This window comes from Penaeus chinensis, chromosome 34 (genome assembly GCF_019202785.1).
Source record: "Penaeus chinensis breed Huanghai No. 1 chromosome 34, ASM1920278v2, whole genome shotgun sequence".
NCBI lineage: Eukaryota > Metazoa > Arthropoda > Malacostraca > Decapoda > Penaeidae > Penaeus > Penaeus chinensis.
Window position 1 is genome coordinate 10,447,393 of NC_061852.1, and position 23,410 is coordinate 10,470,802.

General features: G+C 39.0%; 1 protein-coding gene across 2 annotated transcripts; it reads left to right on the top strand.

The window, feature by feature from the left end:
- The first annotated feature begins 4,876 nt into the window (after nucleotides 1-4,876).
- On the top strand, nucleotides 4,877-15,685 carry LOC125043570 (endoplasmin-like). 2 transcript variants are annotated; one of them, XM_047639774.1, is made up of 15 exons: nucleotides 4,877-5,033; nucleotides 6,636-6,778; nucleotides 9,552-9,650; nucleotides 9,754-9,879; nucleotides 9,985-10,122; nucleotides 10,923-11,091; nucleotides 11,199-11,380; nucleotides 11,554-11,678; nucleotides 11,801-12,029; nucleotides 12,133-12,332; nucleotides 12,466-12,637; nucleotides 12,745-12,990; nucleotides 13,531-13,667; nucleotides 14,639-14,772; nucleotides 14,966-15,685. In XM_047639774.1, exons 1-15 carry the CDS (start codon nucleotides 4,979-4,981, stop codon nucleotides 15,187-15,189), a joined length of 2,379 nt encoding a protein of 792 aa, XP_047495730.1. In that variant the 5' UTR covers nucleotides 4,877-4,978; the 3' UTR covers nucleotides 15,190-15,685. The 2 variants fall into 2 exon arrangements, with proteins under 2 accessions (XP_047495730.1, XP_047495729.1); XM_047639773.1 differs by lacking the exon at nucleotides 13,531-13,667 and adding an exon at nucleotides 13,923-14,059.
- The last annotated feature ends 7,725 nt before the right edge of the window (nucleotides 15,686-23,410 follow it).

Sequence of the window (23,410 nt, forward strand, 5' to 3'; positions counted from 1 at the left end):
TTCATCTTGTACCGCGCCAAATACTTCGTTTCACCATCGACTCTATGCACACCCTAAATGCACGGGGTTGGAGTACGTGGCCTCAGTGTGGTACCCAGCAGTAACACCAGTGGCTAAAGAGGATACAGAAGCGTTGCTTTCGCATCCTCTTGGGAGACAAAGGCGTTGACAAGGTAGTTCGGCTGCAGTCTGCTGAGCTCGTCGTGTCACCGCCACCACTTGCCGCCTGCGCCGGGGGCAACACGGCCACAACACACGACACCGTGGCCGCCGTCAGTCCGCTCGATGCAGTACAGCACAATACAAAGAGTCAAACTGTTCCTTACCTTGTCGATAAACACAACATCAAGTGATATACTTAGTTTTTAAACATTTTAGTACTATAATTTTATAAAGCAAACAAACAAACAATCTAGTTCTTAAATATTTTAAACAAACATTTTTGTGTTGATTATTGCATTTAAATTTTTTAAATGCCGTGACAAGTATATGTCTTTCATAATAAAACTTTTTAAAAATGTAAATCAAGACGATATGTTCCAAACAATTGGAACGATTATGCACCTTTCTTGATAAAATAAATCATATATAATTATTATCATTAATATATATATATAACACATTGTAATATAGCAGGAATATTATCCCTGTAGTTTGTCACCAATGTAACAAAATGGGGGGAGTTGCCTTACTGGTAATGGCACCAAAGTAATTTTGTGGTGAGTTTGTGTTCTTCTGCGATGGCACTGCTGGTTTTATTCTTGATGTGTCGAGTTAAAGTCGTCGCAGATTTATACTTTATTACTGCAAGAGTATGGTAGCTGGAGTACAGAGGACAGGCGTGGCAGAGACGCCCAGGGAGGAGCGAGGCGTCTTGCCATCCCCGCGAAGGCGAGCGGTATGTGTTGACTGCTCAGAAATTGTTATGAACAAACTTCGTTTTGAAACATATTATAATGAAACAAATTGAATGAATACAAATTCAGATATATAAGATCACATGATGGTTTCGTGGTGTAGAAACATGGGTACCTTATATACAGTTGTATGTAAGAAGAGAGTTATGCTGTCTACAAGACTAAAAAGCGTCGTGATAAGGAGACAGAAATGCTGAGAATTCATAAAACATAAAGACATTTGAATATCGATCATAATAGCGACAACATATTTAGTGATTCTGCCTGTCATCTCGCACAGTGGTATAAAGATACCTATAAGTCACGTCTTTAGCATTTGACAATCGGTGATGAAGAAGGAAGTGTTACAGCAATACACAGCCCTTGTGGAAGGGGGGACACAACATAACACTGGTATATCTAGTGTGGCAGGAAGAAATGGAAAAAAAACATGTAAAGCAATGGACATGCTTACAAACATGCATATATGTGTGTGTGGGAATATATGCATGTGACAATATATAAGATTATATGAGTCATGTAAAATATAGCAATGGATACATAGAATTACACATTTCAGTAAGGTTATATATATATATATATAAAGCTAGGTCACACACACACACACACACACACACACAGAGAGAGAGAGAGAGAGAGAGAGAGAGAGAGAGAGAGAGAGAGAGAGAGAGAGAGAGAGAGAGAGAGAGAGAGAGAGAGAGATAGAGATAGAGAGAGGGGTGGGGGGGGGGGGGGGCAGAGAGACAGTGATAGCGTGCATTAAGCGATATATTAATTTATGACTATTCTTATTAAGAGAGAAATTAATAAATCGTAGGAAAGGCGGATTGCGACTCAATGAATCTAGTATTTTCGTTCAGGTAAAACATACGAATTAGAAGTTTCGTATATGAGCTTTATGAAACAAAGGGGGAAGCAAGAAATCATGAAAAGAAAAGGAAGAAAATGCTTACACTGAAACATATTTACAGATCAAACAGCCGGAAACAGCGAAACCCCAGAACACGAATTGGCAGTGACAATAAATCGCGGGCCAGACGCATGACGTTATGGTACCAAGGAGATCATTGAAACTTCGTAAATCCAAATATAATATAATCCTAAAAATTGGTGCGTAGTAACAACGCTTATTACAAAACTTTAAGGCTTGATGCAATTGCAGGAAACTCCCAGCCGAAGAATGTAAAGGTAAGGCGTCATCCTCGCGACTTCTTGTCCCGGGCCAGTTGCCTCTGTCCTCCCATTTCGACGATCCTGTTGATGGGAAATGTATAATAAAATAGTATATGTATGTGTCTTTGTGTCTTTGTGTGTGTGTGTGTGTGTGTGTGTGTGTGTATGTGTGTGTGTGTATGTGTGTGTGTGTGTGTGTGTGTGTGTGTGTGTGTGTGTGTGTGTGTGTGTGTGTGTGTGTGTGTGTGTGTGTGTGTGTGTGTGTGTACACACCACAAGACCTAGGTCAATGATCGTCGCGAAGTCTTGGGGAAAACTACTGTGGGCGAATCTTGTAGGACGCTCGTCTGTTCATACTTATAATATACTATGAAGCCCAAGTCTTCAATAAATACTGCATTACAACTAGGTAAGTCAATCTTGTACAGATTGTCATTTCTCTTCTCTCTCTCTTTTTCGTAAGCCTTTAAAAGATGTCGGGCCGTCGAGGTTATGTCAGTTTGCTAAAGGGGTTGCGAGCCTAACTTTTATATGATAGTAACACAAGCATGTGTACATTTCTGGCTAATACTCTTACTTTTCTGATTCAAATGACAGCAATTTTTGTCCTAAATCATAATGTCGATGTTTGACGTCTTTTTTATTAGTTCTATTGGATTCTTCATATCCAAAATCATAGGCTGGGATACCAAACCTTAAGTTCCTTCACTTTAATTTCGATGAAAGCCGTAATAAGTAAGTTCTCGCCATTTAAGCTTCTGTGTAGCCCAGGCATATATGGGCAAGATCTAAGCAATGCAGATAATGAATAACAACCTTGCTATGATTGTCCCCGTAAGCATTGTATTAGCCTTCCTTACCCCCCCCCCCCCCTCGCTGCTCTGTAACTGGTCTGGCGCCCCCTGTTGGAAGTGTGGCGCCCCTTTTCTATGAAATGACATTTAATATACTGGCGGAGGAACCCCATGGGCTTCATCGTTCTCGGATCATCCAAAAACGAAACATATAATCGGCAATTATCATTCTCACTGTCAAATCATTATAAAACATAGAATGGCAATCTTTCTCTGTCGAGGTAGTGGCAGGGTATAAAAAGTAGCATGGTTAAAACTTTCCATAAACTATTTTCAAACCACTCAAAGTGAGCATGACCTACGGTGTAAACTAAACTGATTTCCTACAGTTACATAGTGATGGTACATTATCAATCAATTACCGAACGTTTATAAACGTTCCCTCTTTATCAACTGCACCCTCTTCAGAATAGTTCTGGATCCGCCCCTGTCGCCATGGTATCTTCATTGGGACTGCTTATTATTTTCTCGCCTTGGCATCGCAGGTGCACAAGGAAGAAACGGACAAGACGACAAATTGGTTGGTGCGTGGTGGATTCGCATGAATAAGTTACCATTACATCGATCGGAATGTTTCTACTTTCAGCATTTAATGCCTTAAAATAAGGAAAATATTCAACAGTTAGCAAAATTACATGTAATAATTCTCATCCGGTTTCAAAGGATTCCACTCTGTTACCGATACACGGTGTAACTCGCTATCTCACAACGCCCCTTTTAGAGTCCGTTACACGTAGCTGTGTCCAGAGCATTAATGTTAATTAAGTAGACGTAGCACCTGTGTAAATGACGTCTCTTTAAATATTTCCACGTTTACAAACTAGGGTAAGGAGAAGGGGGAATAAAAGACCAAGAAAACATAGTTATTATGTTTCCAACACATAACTTTGCATGCAAGAGAAAGACTTGAATTACCCAGTTAAATGTTTACTCCGGAAACAGGAAACAGACAGCCTTTGGCTTGCTAGGAAATTCAGTTGCCACATGGCTTTTTAAAATACATTACTTATTCCATGTTCATATACAACTTCACTTAAAATTTTGCTATATGCATGTGTATGTATTTTGAGTGTAGTTTCAGGAAATTGCGCTCATATGAACCTAATTGGATGAATATATAACACCGTTTGTGTAGTTTAGCATTCATACAGACCTATAGAAGGGGAAATCATTCATTACTAATGATTATTACGAGAAAGATATTTAATTCATATGTGAGTGTGGCATGGGTGTTCTAGTACCTGTGTATATGTCCTTAGGCATGTGTGCTTACGTGTATTACTATATTGCTGTTTTCGTCTTGTTACGCATTCTGAACTCTATAGCTGTGAATATAATTTTTTGCGCAAGTCATGTAATATCAACGAACGTTTCTTCTGTTTCTTGTGAGAAAACGTTTCCTTCTGTATGAATTTTCGTGTTATCAGGCAATTTTAATCAAGATAAATGCCTGTTAATTATTTTCCTTTTCTTCTTGATTATAAAGAAGATAATAATGTCTCGTTAGCTGAATATTTTGCATAAACAACCAATGACAAAGTTAAAGAGATATCAAATACGTTTCCTTTACATTACACGGTATCGAACATTCTAGCACCTTGAATTAGTAAGATCATGCTTGTACTTATTAAAATTACACATCAGTTACACTGTTACAGATGAAAAATACTACGTTATGTAATAAATACCATGATAGGAACGAACATAATATATAAAAGTAAACGTAAGTACTCATAAACTACAATTGATAAATTATAAAACTGCTATTTCCGGTAATAGAACGATCTATTTTCACCCTCATCTTACACGAACTCACCGGAGAACCAATGACAGTCGGCCAACTCTGCTCTGTCAGAAACACTACGCGGATGTCGATTGGTCAATGACTGCGCGTGGTCTGCGCTGATTGGTCGAAATGGCGGTCTTGGCCAACTTGGGGGGTGGAGCTTAAGCGGCGATCGCTACACGAACACGATCCACGACAGTCGTCTACAGCGTCCCTCCGCGCTTGGGCTTGCTCGTGAATCTTCAAAAATGCTCCAGTTACGATACCGATTCCTGTGTCTTGTCGTGGGATTGCTCCTTTTCGGTAAGTTGAGGGCGTGTTATAACAATTAAGGGGAATTGAGAGGGTATTTGCCTTTGTGGCGGAGGGTGTTGCGTGAAGCCGGTATTGCATGGTGACTGACAGCTCGAGATGATGGGTTTTTAAGATCTTTTCAACACACTATCCTTGTGCAACACATGAAGTCGGATTCGAATTAATAATCTAGTATTGGGGAGGCATGTGGTTAAGGGTATGAGTATTTTCGAACCGTACATTTTCTTGCAAAAACTTCAATGCGCATATACTTCTGACTTTTCCTGCAATGACCGTATTACGTGTGCAACAAATGCTAAGAATTTTGAAGTTGTTACATTCGTTTATGCACTTGTAACTCGATTAAAATTCTACTGAAATGAAACAAATTCTCGGTAATTTTACGTGGATATAGTGATGATAAAGAAATGTGGGAAATATAAAAGTTGCTATGGCTCATGTGCAGGCACTTGCTCTGGAGAATTGTATTTAATGTCGATGAAATTATTCCCTTTTATGAACAAGCCTGTACGGCATGTAATTGAGATACATGCATGAAGGGTCCTTTTTATTTTCATGAAGCCATGCACCTGATAGCGGTGTACATGCTCTGTGCAGTATTTGTTGCAACCCGTTTCCAATTGTAGTTTTTTTGGTTATTATAGTTCCATTACATATTCCTATAAGCATGTTAAATGTTGCTCAACTTCCTTATCAACTTGCAAAGGAAATGCCAGAGATGAATGGTTTTGCAACTGGTCATTCAGTCCATTACAAGCAAAGCTTACCTTGTACTACATGGCTGTGGGAAACAAACTATACAGCATGGAGATAGTTGAAATTAAATATTCATTTACATAATCAGGAAAATTTTGTCCATTACAATCAGGATTATCGTAAAGTGTATGGAGTGGTTACCCTGATGAAAGCTACCTTTTCATCTATGGGGAAAAGGTTCTCAAATAAAAAATAAAGGAGATGCAGGACAGAAGAGATCAACCCATCATGTTCTTAGTCCCCCATTATTTACCTTTCGAGGACCAGTTTGAGATCTGTTTAGTTCATGTATTTCTAATCTCTGCTGAGAAAGATATGGAAATTACCAGCACCTGCTTTTCTGAATGCGTACATAATACATTTAAAATTTATACTTTAATATTTTGATAATTATTGTGGGTTTGAATCCCGTAGTTTGAGAATTGATGCATAGGTCCATAGACTTTCAAAAATGGTGTGCAAGTCCATGGTTTCACTAGCCCATTTTAAGCCTTTTTTGTGCTAGTTTTATGCATTTGTTCTATTTCAGCCTATTTGGTATTAAATTCCCTGATCTACTTTATACCCTCCCCTGCTATCAGAACTTATCACATACTGTTGGTTTGTGAATGCATGATTCATTCTCATCTAGCAAGAACAAATATGATACATATTCTCCAGGAAGACCTGGCTGTCAGTCAAAAAGTTAACCCATAATTCATAAATTTATCACTTACCAGGTTCTCATAACCTAATTATTGGTCATGTTTTCACTTGTTAATGGTACTCTTTGGTAAGCTTGGTATATGACCAAAGGTAACTTTCACTAACAAAAGTATGTGCATTGCTCACTAGGAGGAACAAGAGCGGAGGATGTGGAAAGTCCAGGCACCGTTGAAGCTGACCTTGGGGCTGAAGTGGAAGGATCACGTACTGATGATAATGTAGTGGCCCGGGAAGAGGAGGCTATAAAGCTGGACGGACTCAATGTGGCACAGGTGAGGTTGGGATAAGAGGAGTGTATGGTGTACAAGTTGTATGTTGGATGGTAAATGGTTGGAGTGGTAATTTGGGGTTTTGTAAAATGGATGGGATGTGTAGTATCGTGTGGTCTGGTGTAAGGACAGGTGTGAGTTCTGGCTACATTCAGGCTTAAATGTGGATGGAACACCTGTTGGACTGGGTAAGATGTAAGGGGATTAATGGAAGTGCATGTAAATTAGGTGGAAAATATCACCAATTTGTGCCAGGATTGTATGATTGTGTAATTTATATAAATGCATGAACAATTTTTTTTTGTTGCTCATAAAATGTTAGATTAGTCTTCTGTTCAATAAGTTTTAAATGTGGAAAATTTCCAGTTTCATCCAGCCACCAATTTTCCAAGCTATTTGTTTTGAAATGGAATATAATATGCATTTGTAGTTTAACCCTGTTATGCCGGTTTTAGTAACTTGTGACTTGTTGACGAATGAGACAACTTCCCTAATGGCAAAGTTGATAATGTGTAAGTCGGCTTCCTACTGTATTTTGGGGAGGAATTGCCATGTGTACACAAACAGAACAAACACTAAAGATAACTTTAAATTGTTTGCTGAAACTCTATTGCCATGTTTCACCTATGCAATTCTGCAGTTAAATCTAGGATTACTTTGACAGATTGATGCACAATGTAAATGCATTAAATTGTGATTAGATTATAGGCATTTGAACATAAAAATGCACTTTGTAACTTTCCTGATGACCATATAAAGTTAATGCATAAAGCTTCAATCATTTTTAAAAATATTACTACAGAGAGATACTGTGCTATTGACATTAGTTCTATGTCAAGCCATTGTTGTGGTCTATGTGCAAGTTGTCAGTCTTAAACAACACTTAAATATATATATATATATATATATGTATATGTATATGTATATGTATATGTATATATATGTATGTGTATGTGTATGTGTATGTGTATGTGTATGTGTATGTGTATGTGTATGTGTATGTGTATGTGTATGTGTATGTGTATGTGTATGTGTATGTGTATGTGTATGTGTATGTGTATGTGTATGTGTATGTGTATGTGTATGTGTATGTGTATGTGTATGTGTATGTGTATGTGTATGTGTATGTGTATATATATAGATAAATGGTACAATATTTGTGCTGTAACATGTATGGTAAAATTTAGTTACTTTTGTACAAGTGCCAAATACTTTGGAGGGTGTAATGGTAAACTTTGCTGTGCAACTTTAAAGAATTGTCCTACAAATGCTTTTGGGCATGTTCTGACTAGCACAGGGTGACAATACACCGAATCCATAAATTGTGGTAATTTGCAATAGACCATGAATTTAATCCACTGGTTGTGAATATCAGCAGTTGAGCATGTATTGTACAGTAAGTAGTAAAGGCTTTTTATTACATGTATTTGCTTATTTGAAGATATTGACCTTGTCAGTATATGTGGATTTAGCTGGTTCTTATAACTTCAGCTTCATATGTAGTAGTTTTTGTAGAGATAAATGTATTTTGCAATTTGTTTCATACATGCACCTACTGACAGTGAGCATGCAGTTTTTAGTGGGCGAGGGCACTATTTTCAGACATAATGAGATTTGATTGGTCAGAAAAGTGACCTCATTTTCATTGGCTAGGAATTGCTGCACTTTGCTACAAAGTATAATTGCTAATCTGTCAATACTTGGGCTTTATACAGGGTATCCTTGTCTTAAGGTTTCAGACATGGATAATTTCTTATTTCTGATGCAAAGTGCTGGAAAAATGTTATTAGTTGTGTGAAAACGTAAATTGTACATGGTTTGCTTTATATGGTAATTTCTTAATTTGGGGTATGAGTGTTGCCACTATGGTCAGTGTCCACCAAAGGCACAAGTTTTTACTGTTATTGTGCACGAGCAATATCTTGTCAAGCTCAACTATACAGGTAGCAGCTATTGCTTTCTGATTTTGTAACCAGTTCTGGAGTTGTAACCAATTCTGGCTAACATAAGAACACTCTAATCTTTGTGAATAATTGGCTTCAATTCAGTAGCAAACTAAATCATTTTGAATGGTTCCAGATAGTAATTGCTGGATGAGATTTCAACTTTTGCGGTTTTGTTTGCCATTTTTTTTCCATGTGCCACAGTACCACAATACTTGCAAGGTAAATTACAAGGAGGGTTATTTACCTTCACAAAAGTGTATGCTCTCAGGAACTATATAATTTTTCCCCCCCCCTCCAAAATAATCGGATACACTATTATAATCACACCTGCTAGTAATATGGGCCAAACACTTTGATTTGCACAGAATAAGAAATTTATTAGTTACTGTAAATACACCATATTATCATTGTATTAATCTTGTATTGTCTCATGCATTTCTTCATAAAAAGGATACAAGTTTGTGGGCTTTGTATGTATGAAATAAAGATTACATTTTCACAATAAAAGGCTATTGTTTACAAAAGGTAGGAGAGGATATTTTTTAAAAATTTCATTTTGGGGCTGATGCCTGTATGTCTTAAGTTCATTATTTTTTAGTTCCAATGGAAGTACATAGAAGTGTCTCTTTGATTTGTATGCTCTATTGTTTGTGCATATTTTCTTTATTAAAGATGAATGGATGAAACTAGATCCTTACTTAATTTGTATAGTGATTACTTTATACTAGTCTACAACTTTTTTGTACTTGAAAAGCAGGGTATCTGTAGGCTGGCTTTTGAAAGATTAAAGTGATTGAAGTGTTTAGAGCTCATTGAAACGTGCCTTTCAGATCAAAAAAATGCGGGAGAAAGCAGAAAAGCACGTTTTCCAAGCAGAGGTCAACCGGATGATGAAGCTTATTATCAATTCTCTGTACAGGAACAAGGAGGTAAGAACCTAATCATAAAATTTTATTGAATGACAATCAGAACTGTTATGAGGTTTTGTGCTTGTTTGTTGTCTTGGTCAAATTCAAAGTTTATTCCTTTCAGATCTTTTTGAGGGAGTTGATCAGCAATGCCTCTGATGCCCTTGACAAAATCCGTCTGCTGTCACTGACAGACAAGGATCAGCTCAGTACTAATCCGGAGTTGGCCATCAGAATAAAAGCAGACAAGGTATGTCACTTGTTCATAAGTTATTAGATAAGCATATGTACAATAACACACACATTCTGGTTATAAATATCTATTATGAACATTTCTAATGAAATGGTTTTGCAGGACAACCACGTACTTCACATCACCGACAGTGGTATTGGCATGACAAAAGCAGATTTGGTCAATAACCTTGGAACAATTGCAAAATCTGGAACTTCAGAATTTTTCTCTAAACTACAGGAGTCGGAGAATGCAGATGAGGTATTTTCATTTGTAAATATTTTCAAAGTAGAAAGCTAATGTTAATGAATATCATGTATATAATGTTTAGCATATTAATTGCTTGTAAGGATTTCATTTTTGGTGAACAGAAGCCAGACCTTTTTACAAAATCATTTAGGTGTTGATCTGCACTTTTTATAAGTGTGCTAATGTAAGTGTAATTTTCATGGTTCTTCTAAGCCTAACTCTTTTGGTCTTTAACCCCTTCCCAACGGGTCACGTCTCTGGACGTCATAAACCTTTTTACTTTACCTTTTTCCAATGCTTGTCATTTGATGTGCTGAATCAAAATAGTAACTCCTTCCCTTGCACATAGTCTCTTGGTAGTAAATTATTGTGCAGTATCAAAACTATTTTTTTTTTAAGATATTTTGCACTGCTGGTTTATGGCAGGCAGGAATAGGATCCTAGGCATGGAAATAGTCTTCTATATCCAACATTATTCTAGCCATGTATCGTGTATTACTAATGTAAATAATGCAAATCTTGTTCAATGGCCACCAAGTCTAATCCCCCTCCAAAATCTTTGTACTTGTGGCAAATTGAGTATTTGTTAATGAGTGACACCCCCTCCAGGGATGTAGCCCAAAATCAGATTCGGGTATCATGCAATCCAAAAATTCAAACCTAACCTTTTCTATCTTGTGTGTAACTTTGATAACATTATGATTGTCACCCTGGCCTGGTCAAAATTTTCCATGGTATATCCATGTCATGTGGCCTGCAGGCTTCAACACTTGATTAGATATTTTCATTCTTTTTAATAATTTATTTTTCAGACAAGTGACCTCATTGGACAATTTGGTGTTGGCTTCTATTCAGCCTTCCTTGTAGCTGACAGGGTTGTTGTTACAAGTAAAAACAATGCTGATAAACAGCATGTGTGGGAATCTGACTCTGCTGAGTTCTCCGTTGTTGAAGATCCTCGTGGAGATACCCTAAAGCGAGGTAATTTACTTTTCTGAAGTGCCAAGGAAGTCGTATTTATATTTTGGCTGGTACATGTTTACTATGAACAAATCAAAGAACACTTGTATAAATTTTTTCTCCTTCAGGTTCCACGGTCTCTCTGCATTTGAAGGAAGAAGCCTATGACTTTTTGGAGGTTGACACTGTGAAGAGCTTGGTGAGGAAGTACTCCCAGTTCATAAACTTCCCCATTTACCTGTGGGAGTCTAAAACAGAGGAGGTAGAGGAGCCTCTTGATGAAGATGAGGTTGAAGCTGAGGAGGACAAGGTAGTGTACATAATTGAAAACTGGAATAGACTTGTTCTGTTTACATTTTTAATGCCGTAATGTAAATCATTGTATTTTTTAGCTAATTAAAGGTCTGGGGTGGGATTTTAAAATGCATTTATACATTTGAATTGGATGATGACTTCAGAAGTACCTATGACTATTTTTTATAGGTTGAAGAGGATGAAGAAGGTAAAGTGGAGGAAGAGAGTGAAGAAAAGCCCAAGACGAAGAAAGTCTCAAAAACCACTTGGGACTGGAATCTTGTGAATGATGCTAAGCCCATTTGGACAAGGAAGTAAGTCTTTGAAATGTACCAGATTAGTTAAGCATGCAAAACCTATTGGTAGTTCTGGCCATAAATTTGGTTTCATTGTCCTGTGGTAGAGAATCTTAAGATTACAAATTTTGTTCCCTTAGACCTTCAGAGATTGAAGATGAAGAGTATAATGAATTTTACAAGAGCTTGAGCAAGGATACCAAAGAACCTTTGGCAAAGACTCACTTTGTGGCTGAAGGAGAAGTGACCTTCAAGTCCTTATTGTTTGTCCCGGAAGTTCAGCCCTCGGAATCCTTCAACAAGTATGGAACCAAGACTGACAACATCAAGCTGTATGTTCGTCGTGTGTTCATCACTGATGATTTCCAGGTATGAAGAAAAAGTTAATGCATGTACTTTATAAAATAGTGATCAAAGGATGTAAAGTTCCTGTATATTAGATATATTTTCATAAACATTTATTTTCTTTCAGGACATGATGCCTAATTACCTGAGTTTTGTCCATGGTGTGGTGGACTCTGATGACCTCCCTCTCAATGTATCTAGAGAAACCCTTCAGCAGCATAAGCTCCTCAAGGTCATTAAGAAGAAGCTTGTGCGCAAGACACTTGACATGCTCAAGAAGATGGAGCCAGAGGAATACGAGAAGTTCTGGAAGGAGTATTCCACCAAGTAAGCTATAAGATTCCACCACTCCTGCTGTTGAATAATTTTCATTTATGTTAACTTCCAGATTTTTTTTTTTTTTTTTTTCAACAGTATTTGTAAATGAAAGTTGGGTGATGGACATTTTACTTTCTTTCAGTATTAAGCTTGGTGTTATTGAAGACTCGGCCAACCGTACCCGCCTGGCAAAACTACTGAAATTCTTGTCATCTGCAAGCAAGGATAAGGCTTCTTCCCTGGCTGAGTATGTTGAACGTATGAATGAGAAGCAGGAGCACATCTACTACATGGCAGGATCCAGTCAGAGTGAGGTAAGTCCCAATGTGAATAATAGCTAGAAAAGTTTTTAAAGGGAAGTTGAATGGGATATTTGTTTCAAAACGTGTTCTTCCACTATGCATTTATAACTTCATTTCAGGTTGAGAACTCGCCATTTGTTGAACGTCTTCTCAAGAAAGGTTACGAAGTGCTATACCTTACGGAGGCCATAGATGAGTATGCCATCAATGCCATCCCTGAGTTTGAGGGCAAAAAGTTCCAGAATGTAGCCAAGGAAGGCCTAACCATTAATGAAGGGGAGGCAGCCAAGGAACGCTTGGAGGAGACAAAGAAGCAGTTTGAGCCTCTGACCAAGTGGCTTAGTGAAGAGGCTCTGAAGGATGACGTAAGTTTTTGGGATTTTTTCAGATTTTGATAAATATATTGAAATACTGATAAACTGATGAATATTGGCAATATTGAGAAACTTGTAGTAGGCAATTTATTTAACATGTTGCTCTTTTGGTTTTCTGTACTAACCATAGGTGGTGTCACCTGTAGACAATTTGGGATAAAGCATGGTGTAAATGTATTAAATGGATTCCCACTCACACTGGTCTCACTTAAATTACTTTTATTGTATTGACACTGATCCAAATGTAGGTTTTATTGTCTGATTTCTTGCAAGGAAATGTAGTTTCTCATACTTTGTTCTTTTAGGAGTGCATATCTTAATGTTAACTGTAAAATTGATAGGGTTAGATGATGATTGTCTTTTTACTAGCTTTTGATAAATTGAATTTGCACAAGGTGGATATTAGAACCAGGAAAAGATTAACATAACCCAAGGTATACATTCTGTAAGAAAGTACTTGAGGGGTTGGGTACAAGATTCTTAAATGCACAGAAATTGAATTTTAATTCATAGGTATCTTGATAATCTCAGGTTTTAAAGGCAGTAGTTTCGGAGCGTTTAACAGACTCGCCATGTGCACTAGTTGCAAGCATGTTTGGGTGGACAGGCAACATGGAGCGCCTGGCAATATCAAATGCACACCAGAAATCTCATGACTCTCACAGGGAGTAAGTTCTTTGCATGGGTTTAGATTTTTCCATGTTCAATCCAACATGTGTGTCTGCTTCCACTTGCATGTCCAGATAAAACTGGGAACCCTTTTGCTTGATACACCACCTTAGAATTTGTCTTCATTTGAAGAAGGTAAGATGCTAAGAGGATGTTTTGGAAGCATGGGGTTTGTGGTTTGGACTGGTTGAGGGTTTACTAACAAAATACAAAGTAAAGTTCCATTGTGTGTGTTGACTAGATTTCTTGTCTAGATCATGAAAGCTGAAGTTGGAGAGAGGCTGTTGGAAACACCATGTGCCCTTGTTGCTTCCAAATTTGGTTGGACAGGAAACATGCAACGTATTGTAACCTCGCAGACGCATTCCAAGGCAAATGATGTGCAGAGGGAGTAAGTAGAAAGTTTTTCACATTGGAAAACTTGATTTTATAAGTCTTGCTTTCAAAAGTTTATAATTTTGAAGTGTCGGTTTAAAGTTTAAAATGGTTGTCCTGGACTTTTTTATTGAAAGGTATCTGCTAGTAACTCCTGGAACTTGCTGTTTTTTTTTTTTTTTTTAATTTTTGTTAATTTGCACAACTTTTGAAGAGGCATTGTGCCTAAGCATCCATACACTTAATTAAGATTTATACCTCTTAAACTTTTATCATTATTTGAACCTCTTAGACTAAGAAGGTAGTTTTATCAACAGTATTGGTTTGTAAGTGTTCAAATTTTGCATTTGGTACTGTGCAGTGTTGCATGAATAAGCAAGCATATAGTTTTAATACAGTGCAATTTGAAGTAACTAGCTTTTTGCAAGATTCCTTTCCATCTCAAATTCATTCAAAAATTACATTTATTTTGAATTTAAAATGTTCATGAATTCCTCCAGGAAGTTGCTTTTAAAGTTGGTTTACTTGTGGTATTTACATATGCTGAAGGTATTCGTAATTGTTTTTTTAACTCGTCGATATTATTATTTTACAGCTATTACCTTAGTCAGAAGAAGACCATGGAAATAAATCCTAGACATCCTCTTGTCAAGGAACTTTTGAGACGTGTTGAAGATGATCCAAGTGATGCTAAGGCAAAGAACATTGCTTTGATGATGTATCATACAGGTAAGATGGAAGTTTTTGAAGTGGTTCTTTTAAGGAATACAAAAAAAACTTTTTTGTTTAATTATTAGGGATTTAGTTGGCTCTTCTCTTACAAAGACAAGCTACTAGGGCTGAAGCTTTTTCAAGTGGCATTAATTTCTCCCTAGAGTATGTGGAATCTTCCAAAAGCAATAATAAATTTCTTCTCTTCCAGCCACCCTGAGGTCTGGTTACATGCTGAAAGACACCGTACACTTTGCAAAGTCTGTAGAAGAAATGATGCGACAGACACTTGGCGTGTCTTTAACAGAACAAGTTGAGGAGGAACCAGAGATTGAAGAGCCGGAGGATGAGGAGGATGAACAGTTATTGGAGGAGGATGATGATGAGGAAGAGGAGGATGCTGGTGAAGTTGAGGAGATGCACGATGAATTGTAAACTTTTTTTTTTTTTTTGGATTTATTTGCAAATTTGGCCAAAATCTTTGGTTCTACTTTATAATTGAACATGGGCATTGGTTTATTTATGAGGTATGGATTTTACCTAACTGTCGGGCCCTTTCATGCATCATTTGTTGAATGTAATGCGTGTTCATCCTTGCAATGTACTGGGTGTTCCATATTTAGAAAGTGAATATTCACTTTAGTGCCCATCTAAGTATGTTAGAGGTTGAATGATATACAAAGTTCATTTTTCATTTCCTGACTAGGAAGCACAGTAACTGCAGACATTTTGGCAGCTGTAACTTGGGTACTTTACTGCTGTATAGTATGTTTGCAATTACTATTTAGGTTCAAATTCTCACATTACTGGTTCGAAGAATGTATTTCACAAATGAGTTCAGTTACTACAAGAGTTTATGGGTGATGTGTAACATTCCTTTAAGCAATGTGTAAGTGTGTGTACAGTCATAAATCATTTTCATAAGTAAATACAAATCTGTTTTCATATCCTATATTATCAAACAAAATTGTAGATATGTGAATTCAGTTCAAAACATTTCTAACTTAATTCATATTATGCAAATGCTGCATCCTAAAGGTATGTATTAAACCTATGAAGTACACACAAATGAAGAGGAAACTGAATAGAAGTAGATGCACTACATACAGAAATTGTGCAAATGTCAAAAACTTTTTCCTGTAGTTTTAAGTCTCAGATGCATGCATACAGCATTTAAAGTTTCCTCCTGTCCATGCTCGGGCATGATGTACCCCTCCAATCCCTTGCTTCTCGTGGTGGGGAGGCATAGGCATAGGGGCAATCACCCCTACCTTGGTCCTCAGTCCTTGCCTTGGCCAATTTTGCATGGTCTTTTCTTTTCATCCACTAATTGTCCACTTATCCTAATTAACTCATTTTTGCGGTTATTTGCCACACTACTTCATAATGCTTCCTACTCCCTTACCCACCACTAACAATTGTGTACTATACCCAATCAGATCCCCCTCTAACCTTTTCACTACCATACTACCCTTTAGTACTGTTCAACCTGTAATTTTAGTTTCTAACCCCTTTTTGTGACTAACTTTACAAAATCATGTCCTATGGCACTATGGTATAGTACTTGCTTACCTGGGGCTTTGCCACCAAACCTCATGCTATTGCTATTTTGTTGATGCAGAAAATTCAGGCATGATGGGCAGCCACAAATAGATCACATAATAGGAAAACTTAAATTGTTTGCCAACCTCTCAACCTGTGACCATGCTTTGTCTGCTTTTGTGGTGGCTGATCATTCCCATTCATCAAAAAAAATTACAAACTTTTCCGGCTTCATGCACCTTGGCTCTCCTCTAATCACTTGTGATAAACAGGTCATTAGCCAATCTTCAGAAAACATTTCCCCCTTTCCCAACATCATCCATTCTTCATTTTTTAACCCCTCCTCCCTTATGAGTACTCTTAATCTTTGTCTGCCTCCTTGCAGTAATACATCACTCAACACCATTCCCTCCTCCCATCCTTGTCATTCTACTACTGCACCCTCTACAAACCTTAAGAGTCCTCTTTTTAGCCCAGTCTATTGGAATAGATTTTTCCCCTCTACTATAAGAGGGGGTTATGGGAGTATGGGCCTGTAATGTCTAAAAACAAGTAAGCTTGTACTGGAACCGTTTCCACTTAGCGAAGCAAGCAAACAGGTCGTTTGTCTTGGACCGGACTGACTGTTGCAATAGTCCATTCCCCCCTTTTGCAGAGGGGGGGGGGGGGGTGCAGCCCCAGAAAGTCGAAATAAATTACTTTTTGGGTGGGGAGAGGCATTTCGCCGGACCATCCCATTGGTCGAATTTATCCCTGAACTACCTAAATAATAATCCACATTTTGATGTTCCGTATTTTCCGTGTACTTTTAATTTCGGACTGTCAGTCATGGTGAATTATTCTTTGGCCATGCATATATATTATTTTTACGAAATAAAAAAAAAAGGGACATGATACGGTCTGCGCACTTCTAATTACTAGCGGAAGAAAGTGATATGGAGGCACTCGAAATTTACAAACCCTGGGCGGTCAGCCGGCTTATGAAACTAAGTACTGAGAACCTGAGCTTGAGATATGGACAGATTCCAAACTTAGATAATTAAGTTTAGCACCCCCCCAATCCTTTGCCCGTTGTTGTCGTGGGGGGGGGGGGGGCTTAGGAGACGAAGACTGAGACCCAATGATGGGGAACTCCTCAACCTTGGGACTCAGCCATTGACTCAACTAATTTTGCTTAGTCTTTTTTCCCCACTCCTACTTTTCGTTTGTTTCTTCACCAATCCCTTCTACTATCCACCTCCTAAGGTGTGAGAGCCGTGCTGAAAGGATGAAAGGCTGACTTTGTGCCAGTCCAGAACGGCCTGAGGGAACCATGGGCACGGTATTCCCCTGCCATACCTGGCCCTTTCCCTCAAGGGGAACCTGAGGGGTGGACTTTTTTTTTTCCCAACATACTCCAGGCTTATCATGGCCAATAATGAAGACATAACCCCAATCTTAGGGGCAATGAGGCTTGCCCCTTTATCAAATAGCCCCAATCCCGGCTCTCCTTTGACCACGGCTCCGAACACTGCAACAACTCCCCCATCATCAATACATACTAGTACAGTATCAACCCTAATCAACAACCAACCCCCAGGAGACATTTCTACTCTCCCAACATGCTCAACTTCTACGCTTTTACTCCCACAACCTTCATCAACCATACCATCTCCCCTTATTACTACCTTACAACCTTATTGCCCACCTCCCCGTAACACTACTCCCCTCAACACTACTCCCCTCAACACTACTCCCCTCAACACTACTCCCCTCAACACTACTCCCTCCTCCACACGTCCCCGCACTTCTACTACCCCCACCTATACAAGAATCCTAAATACTCTATTTAGCCCAGCCAAATGGGACCGATTTTTCGTGATCCCTCCCACAGCTCCCTACTCTAAAAACACCCTCCTCTAAAAACACCCTCCTCTTCCAACAATGCCTCCAAAAACAAGTAGGCAAAATCTCTTTCCGTAGCCGACGCGACCACTCCCGTCTCGTCACAGTAACAACTGAAAACGAAGCTATAGCATTAACAAAACTAACTGATCTATGTGGTAATCCCATCCCTACAGAACCTCATCCAACCCTCAATACTTGCACTGGAACTGTCTCTATCTCCCCAACAGATTGCCCAATCCATGACAAAGAATGGTCAGATTGTGGAGAGGACTGACTCGCTTGTCTCACAGACTATGATGCAACATATGTACAATGCTACTCCATTCCTCCCAGAGGAAATCGTAAGAAATCCATCAACATTGCCAAAATTACTTTCCGTAGACATGACCTTCCCTTAAATGTTTACATAGGTGGGGAATACCTACTTGTCCGACCATACCAACCTCCTCCTCGTCAGTGCCAAAATTGTTGGCATTTAGGACATCCTGCCAAACATTGCCGTTCCACAGCCAGATGCCCGCTATGTGCCCAACCAGGCCATACTCGATCAAATTGCTCTGCACAATCACGCACATGTGCAAACTGTGGCGGCCCCCATAATGTATTTTATAGAGGCTGCCCCACCTACAAATTTGAGTGAGGTAGCAACTCTCAGATTCAGACTTGGACTCACTCTACGTGAAGCCAGACAGGAAGCACGTCGACAATGCTTTTCTCTTACCCCCTACTCCAGTAATGTCGCTCACTCTGCCAATCCCCCTACCTCCCAAGCTCCTACACCCTCTCCTAAACCCAACCCCCCTCCATCTAACTTCCCCTCTTCTACCTCCTACCTTCCCCAGTCAAATTCTTTTGCCATCCTAAACCCAGACACTCCAATCTCTACCCAATCAAATTCTTTTGCTATCCTAAATCCAGACACCCCAATCTCTACTACAGCCCCAACACCTTCCCCTATCCCTCCCCACACTACCCGCAGCAGACAGAATAAACCTCACAATCACCCCTATTGCCCCTATTCAGACACCAGACTTCTCTTCCCCCCCTCACAAGAAAACCTTTATCTCACAAAACTCCCCAACCAACTCCACTACAGAAACTTGAAGATATCCAGAACTACATAATCGAGTCCCAAACTAATACTCATCCACCTTCAAATTCTACAACTCCCGCTCCCTCCACACTCAGTGACTGCCGATATCCATCCTCCTCCTACTCATATTCTCCCTACACCCAATCCTCCTACCCCATCCCAACAAAACCCATTCCCCCTGACTCCAGCCCCACCTATATTAACCCTCCCACTATCCCCTCTATCCCTTCCACTCCCTCCTGGATACACACGTGAAACCCTCATGTCACAAGTACCCTCTTCCCCAGACCCTCTACCTCCCGACACCCCTCCTGATACAACACCACCTCCCCAACCTCATTCTTTATCACACCCTCTAGCACCTTCCCCTTCAAATTCTCCAACACGCACTGCAATCTTTGCCAGTAAATCAACGAAAGTATAACTATCCTTCATTAGAACATTCGCGGTTTCCGAATGTTCCTCTTTCAGTCCCACATATTCTATTGTCATGCCCATGTCCTCCCTACATAGACATCCCAACTTATCAGACATCCTTACAGAATCTCACACTTTCTGCTTTGACAACCTGTTTTCCTTCCTCAAACGCATATATATCCTTCACTTGATCTAACCCCTTTACATTACCTCATTCGACCCTAACCCATTCACTAACCAATTCCTTAACCCAGCTTTAACAACTAATCACTAACCCAACCATCCTTCACAAACATTAACTATAGTGCTATATGACCTTAGATGTCTAGCACATTTATTGCTTTTAACCATTAACCATTAACCATTAAGTTTAGCAAAGAAATATAAATAACTATAACAAAAGTAGTGTATTTTGAGATGAGACTATGAAGTTAATTAGTTCTTATTTTCAAAGGTTTGATGCCCCGTTTCAAAGATTTGTTTTTTTTATATCAAAGATTCCTGTCAAACTTTTAAGAAATGCATTAAATCAGACAACAAATCTAAACCAAAAAATACTATATATTTTTATTTTATTTTTTGAAAACAATATCAATACAAAATTGTTAGGATTATGAATTTTGCTTGAATACAACATAAAGGTTAAAATTTGAGAATTATGGAAGCGCACGGAAATTCTCGCCGAATAAATTTTACACAAGGCCGTTGAATTTTTCCGACGCTCTTAAAGGGGTGGGGGAGGGGTTAGATGGTCACCCAATGAGCGCGGGAGGCAAGACTACAGAGCCATACCCACTGTAATAACAATTATATAATTATATATTGTCTTTACACACAGATGGCTCTACAAGTTGTTAGTCACCAAGGACTCATCTATTAGTCTTCTCTATCTCATCTGTTTACCCTTTACCTTTTTTTTTTTTGAAATATTCACTTCTATTATTTTATTATCTTTGATGTTATTAATCTTTTGATAACAATTTGATACTCGCAATATCAATAAGGATAACAACAGTGTTTGTTTGTTTGTTTGTTTGTTTGTTGGATTTCTTGGCTATCAACCAGCGGCACATGGCCAAGGTTATTAAGCCAATGGATCCTATTTATTCTATCAATCTATATAAGGTCATAAAGTTTTGTCTCCCTTAGAAAAGTGATTACTTTACTTATTATTTTTTCATTATTTGATAAAAGATTTGGTGTTGTGAAATCTATGTTTTTTATTCGTAGGTAATTTTTGAGTGGTCGTCTGTTGTTGGTGTAGTTTGGGCAGATTGTTAAAATGTGATTTATGGTAAGGGTAGTGGTGCACTGAGGGCACTGTGGAGGGTATTTCTTTTCTATGTAGGGAGTGAGGTGGGTAAGTCTTGAGGCGTTGACCCTTAGGCGGGCCAACACCACCTCCTCCCTTCGGTCTTTCCTGTGGGATGTGTCCCACAGGTCTATTGTTTGCTTGACTTTGTGTGTGAGTGTGAGGTTGGTCCACTCACTTTGCCACAGGAGATGTATATTTGCTTTTATAAGAGACACAAAACACCTGAGATCTGTACGAACTATGGTAGTGTCCAGATCGTCAGTTGACCCGGCTAGTTTGTCAGCCTGTTCATTACCATGGATACCAGAGTGACCTGGTACCCATATTAGCTTGATTGATTTGTTGGTACCGTGTAACTTACGAATGATATTACCCAGCAATTCATTTTTGGTGGTTTCTAATGATTTAATAGCTTTAAGTGAACTTAACGAATCTGAAAAAATGACTATACTATCGTGGGTCGTCGATAGTGCAAAATCAATGGCTTTATCAATGGCAAAAAGTTCCGCAAGAAAAATCGATGTATGATTCGGCAGTCTAAACTTTAGTTCACATTCAGTCGACCATACACCCGCACCTACACATTCATCTGTCTTGGAGCCGTCGGTATATATATGAAAAAAGGATAGATGTTTAATAAGGATCTCTCTGAACCTCTGGCGTACCTCACCCTCCGGCGCCATGGCCTTGGCTGATGGAAGCCAGGCTTCCATGATAGAAAAATTGGGGGTTTCCCATGGCGCTATGTTTGACTGAACCAGGGTATCGATGGTAGAACGATCTATACCGACTTTCTCGACGAGGTCGTGGAGTCTCGTGGCAAAGGGCCTAGTGCCTCCATTGCCATTAGGGTGGCTCGGGTCTCGAGCCACCTTTGCGGCATAGGTCAGTGCTAACTGGCCGCGTCTGAGTCGGAGGGGAGGTACTCCTGACTCCACCTCAAGACGCTCGATCCGAGTACATTTCAGGGCTCCAAGACACACACGCAAACAAGCATTCTGCACAACATCCAATCCTTTCAAACTTGTTTTCGATGCCGAGCCATACACGATTGACCCATAGTCTACTTTAGACCTAATCAGGGCTTTATATACCATTAGCAAAGACTGTCTATCAGCTCCCCATTTATTACCAGAAATGCACTTTAATAAATTTAGTGATCTTTGACATTTATTCTTTAATTGACCAATGTGGTCTTTCCAATTGAGTCTACTATCAAAAAGTAGCCCAAGAAATCTTGCAGAATTTTGAATAGGTATTGGGTGGTTGTCTAGAGTTAGCCTGATGTTCGGCTTCCTCCTATGTGAAAAAATTACCCCAATACTCTTTCTAGTGGAAAACTTAAAACCCCACTGGAGGCCCCAGTTATGAATCATATCCAGTGCCAATTGGATGCGATTTGCTGAGAATTCTGCATTATTGCTGGAATGCCATAATGCACAATCATCAGCGTACAGTGAGTATTTAAGATTCCGAGGAGGAGCTGGTAAGATGTCATTAATCATACATAGAAATAATGTAGGTGACAAGACACTTCCTTGTGGGACCCCGTTTGCCTGGACAAAAATGTCCGAATAAGTGACATTGTCAGAAAACAATTTGACAGAAAACGTTCTGTCAGAAATGAAATTTTGTATAAAACAAGGCAAGTTTCCACGTAATCCGAAAGCATAAAGTTTTCTGAGTAGGCCATATCGCCATGTCATGTCGTAGGCTTTTTCTATATCTAAAAATACTGAAATCAAAAAATCTTTTTTGGCAATTGCCTCTTGAATATGACTGTCCAGCTTTACTAGTTGATCGAGAGTTTGGCGTCCCTTTCGGAAACCGCACTGCTCGTCAACTAGTAAATTACTGGAATTTAAAAAATGCAATAGCCTACTATTAACAATTCTTTCCATGACCTTGCATAAGCAACTTGTCAACGCAATTGGGCGGTAGGAGATGGCAAATCTGGGATTACCCCCTCCTTTCAATATGGGAATGATGTGGGCGAAGTGCCATGAGTTTGGAAAACTGTGGCTTTTCCAAATTTCATTGTACACTTCTAGCAACTTAATCATGTCATCATGATTAAGATGCTTTATCATCTCATATCGAATCTCATCGGGGCCTGGGGATGTTCCTCTACAGGCTTCTAGGGCTCGGACAAGCTCATTCATTGTAAGATCTTGGTTGTAATCAAAGTCATCTCCTGTGGCAAAGTGAATTGGTTGCAGCTCAGCCGCTTCCTTGATAGGCAGGAATGCGTGATGATAGTTTGCTGAGCTGCTTGTATGAGAGAACTGCCTGGCGAGTGCATTAGCAATGTCTCTAGGAGAATCCAAGTTGTTACCCTCTTCAATGATGTTTTTTATTTTAAAAGATGTTTTTTTCTTATTGATTTTATTAACAGTGGACCA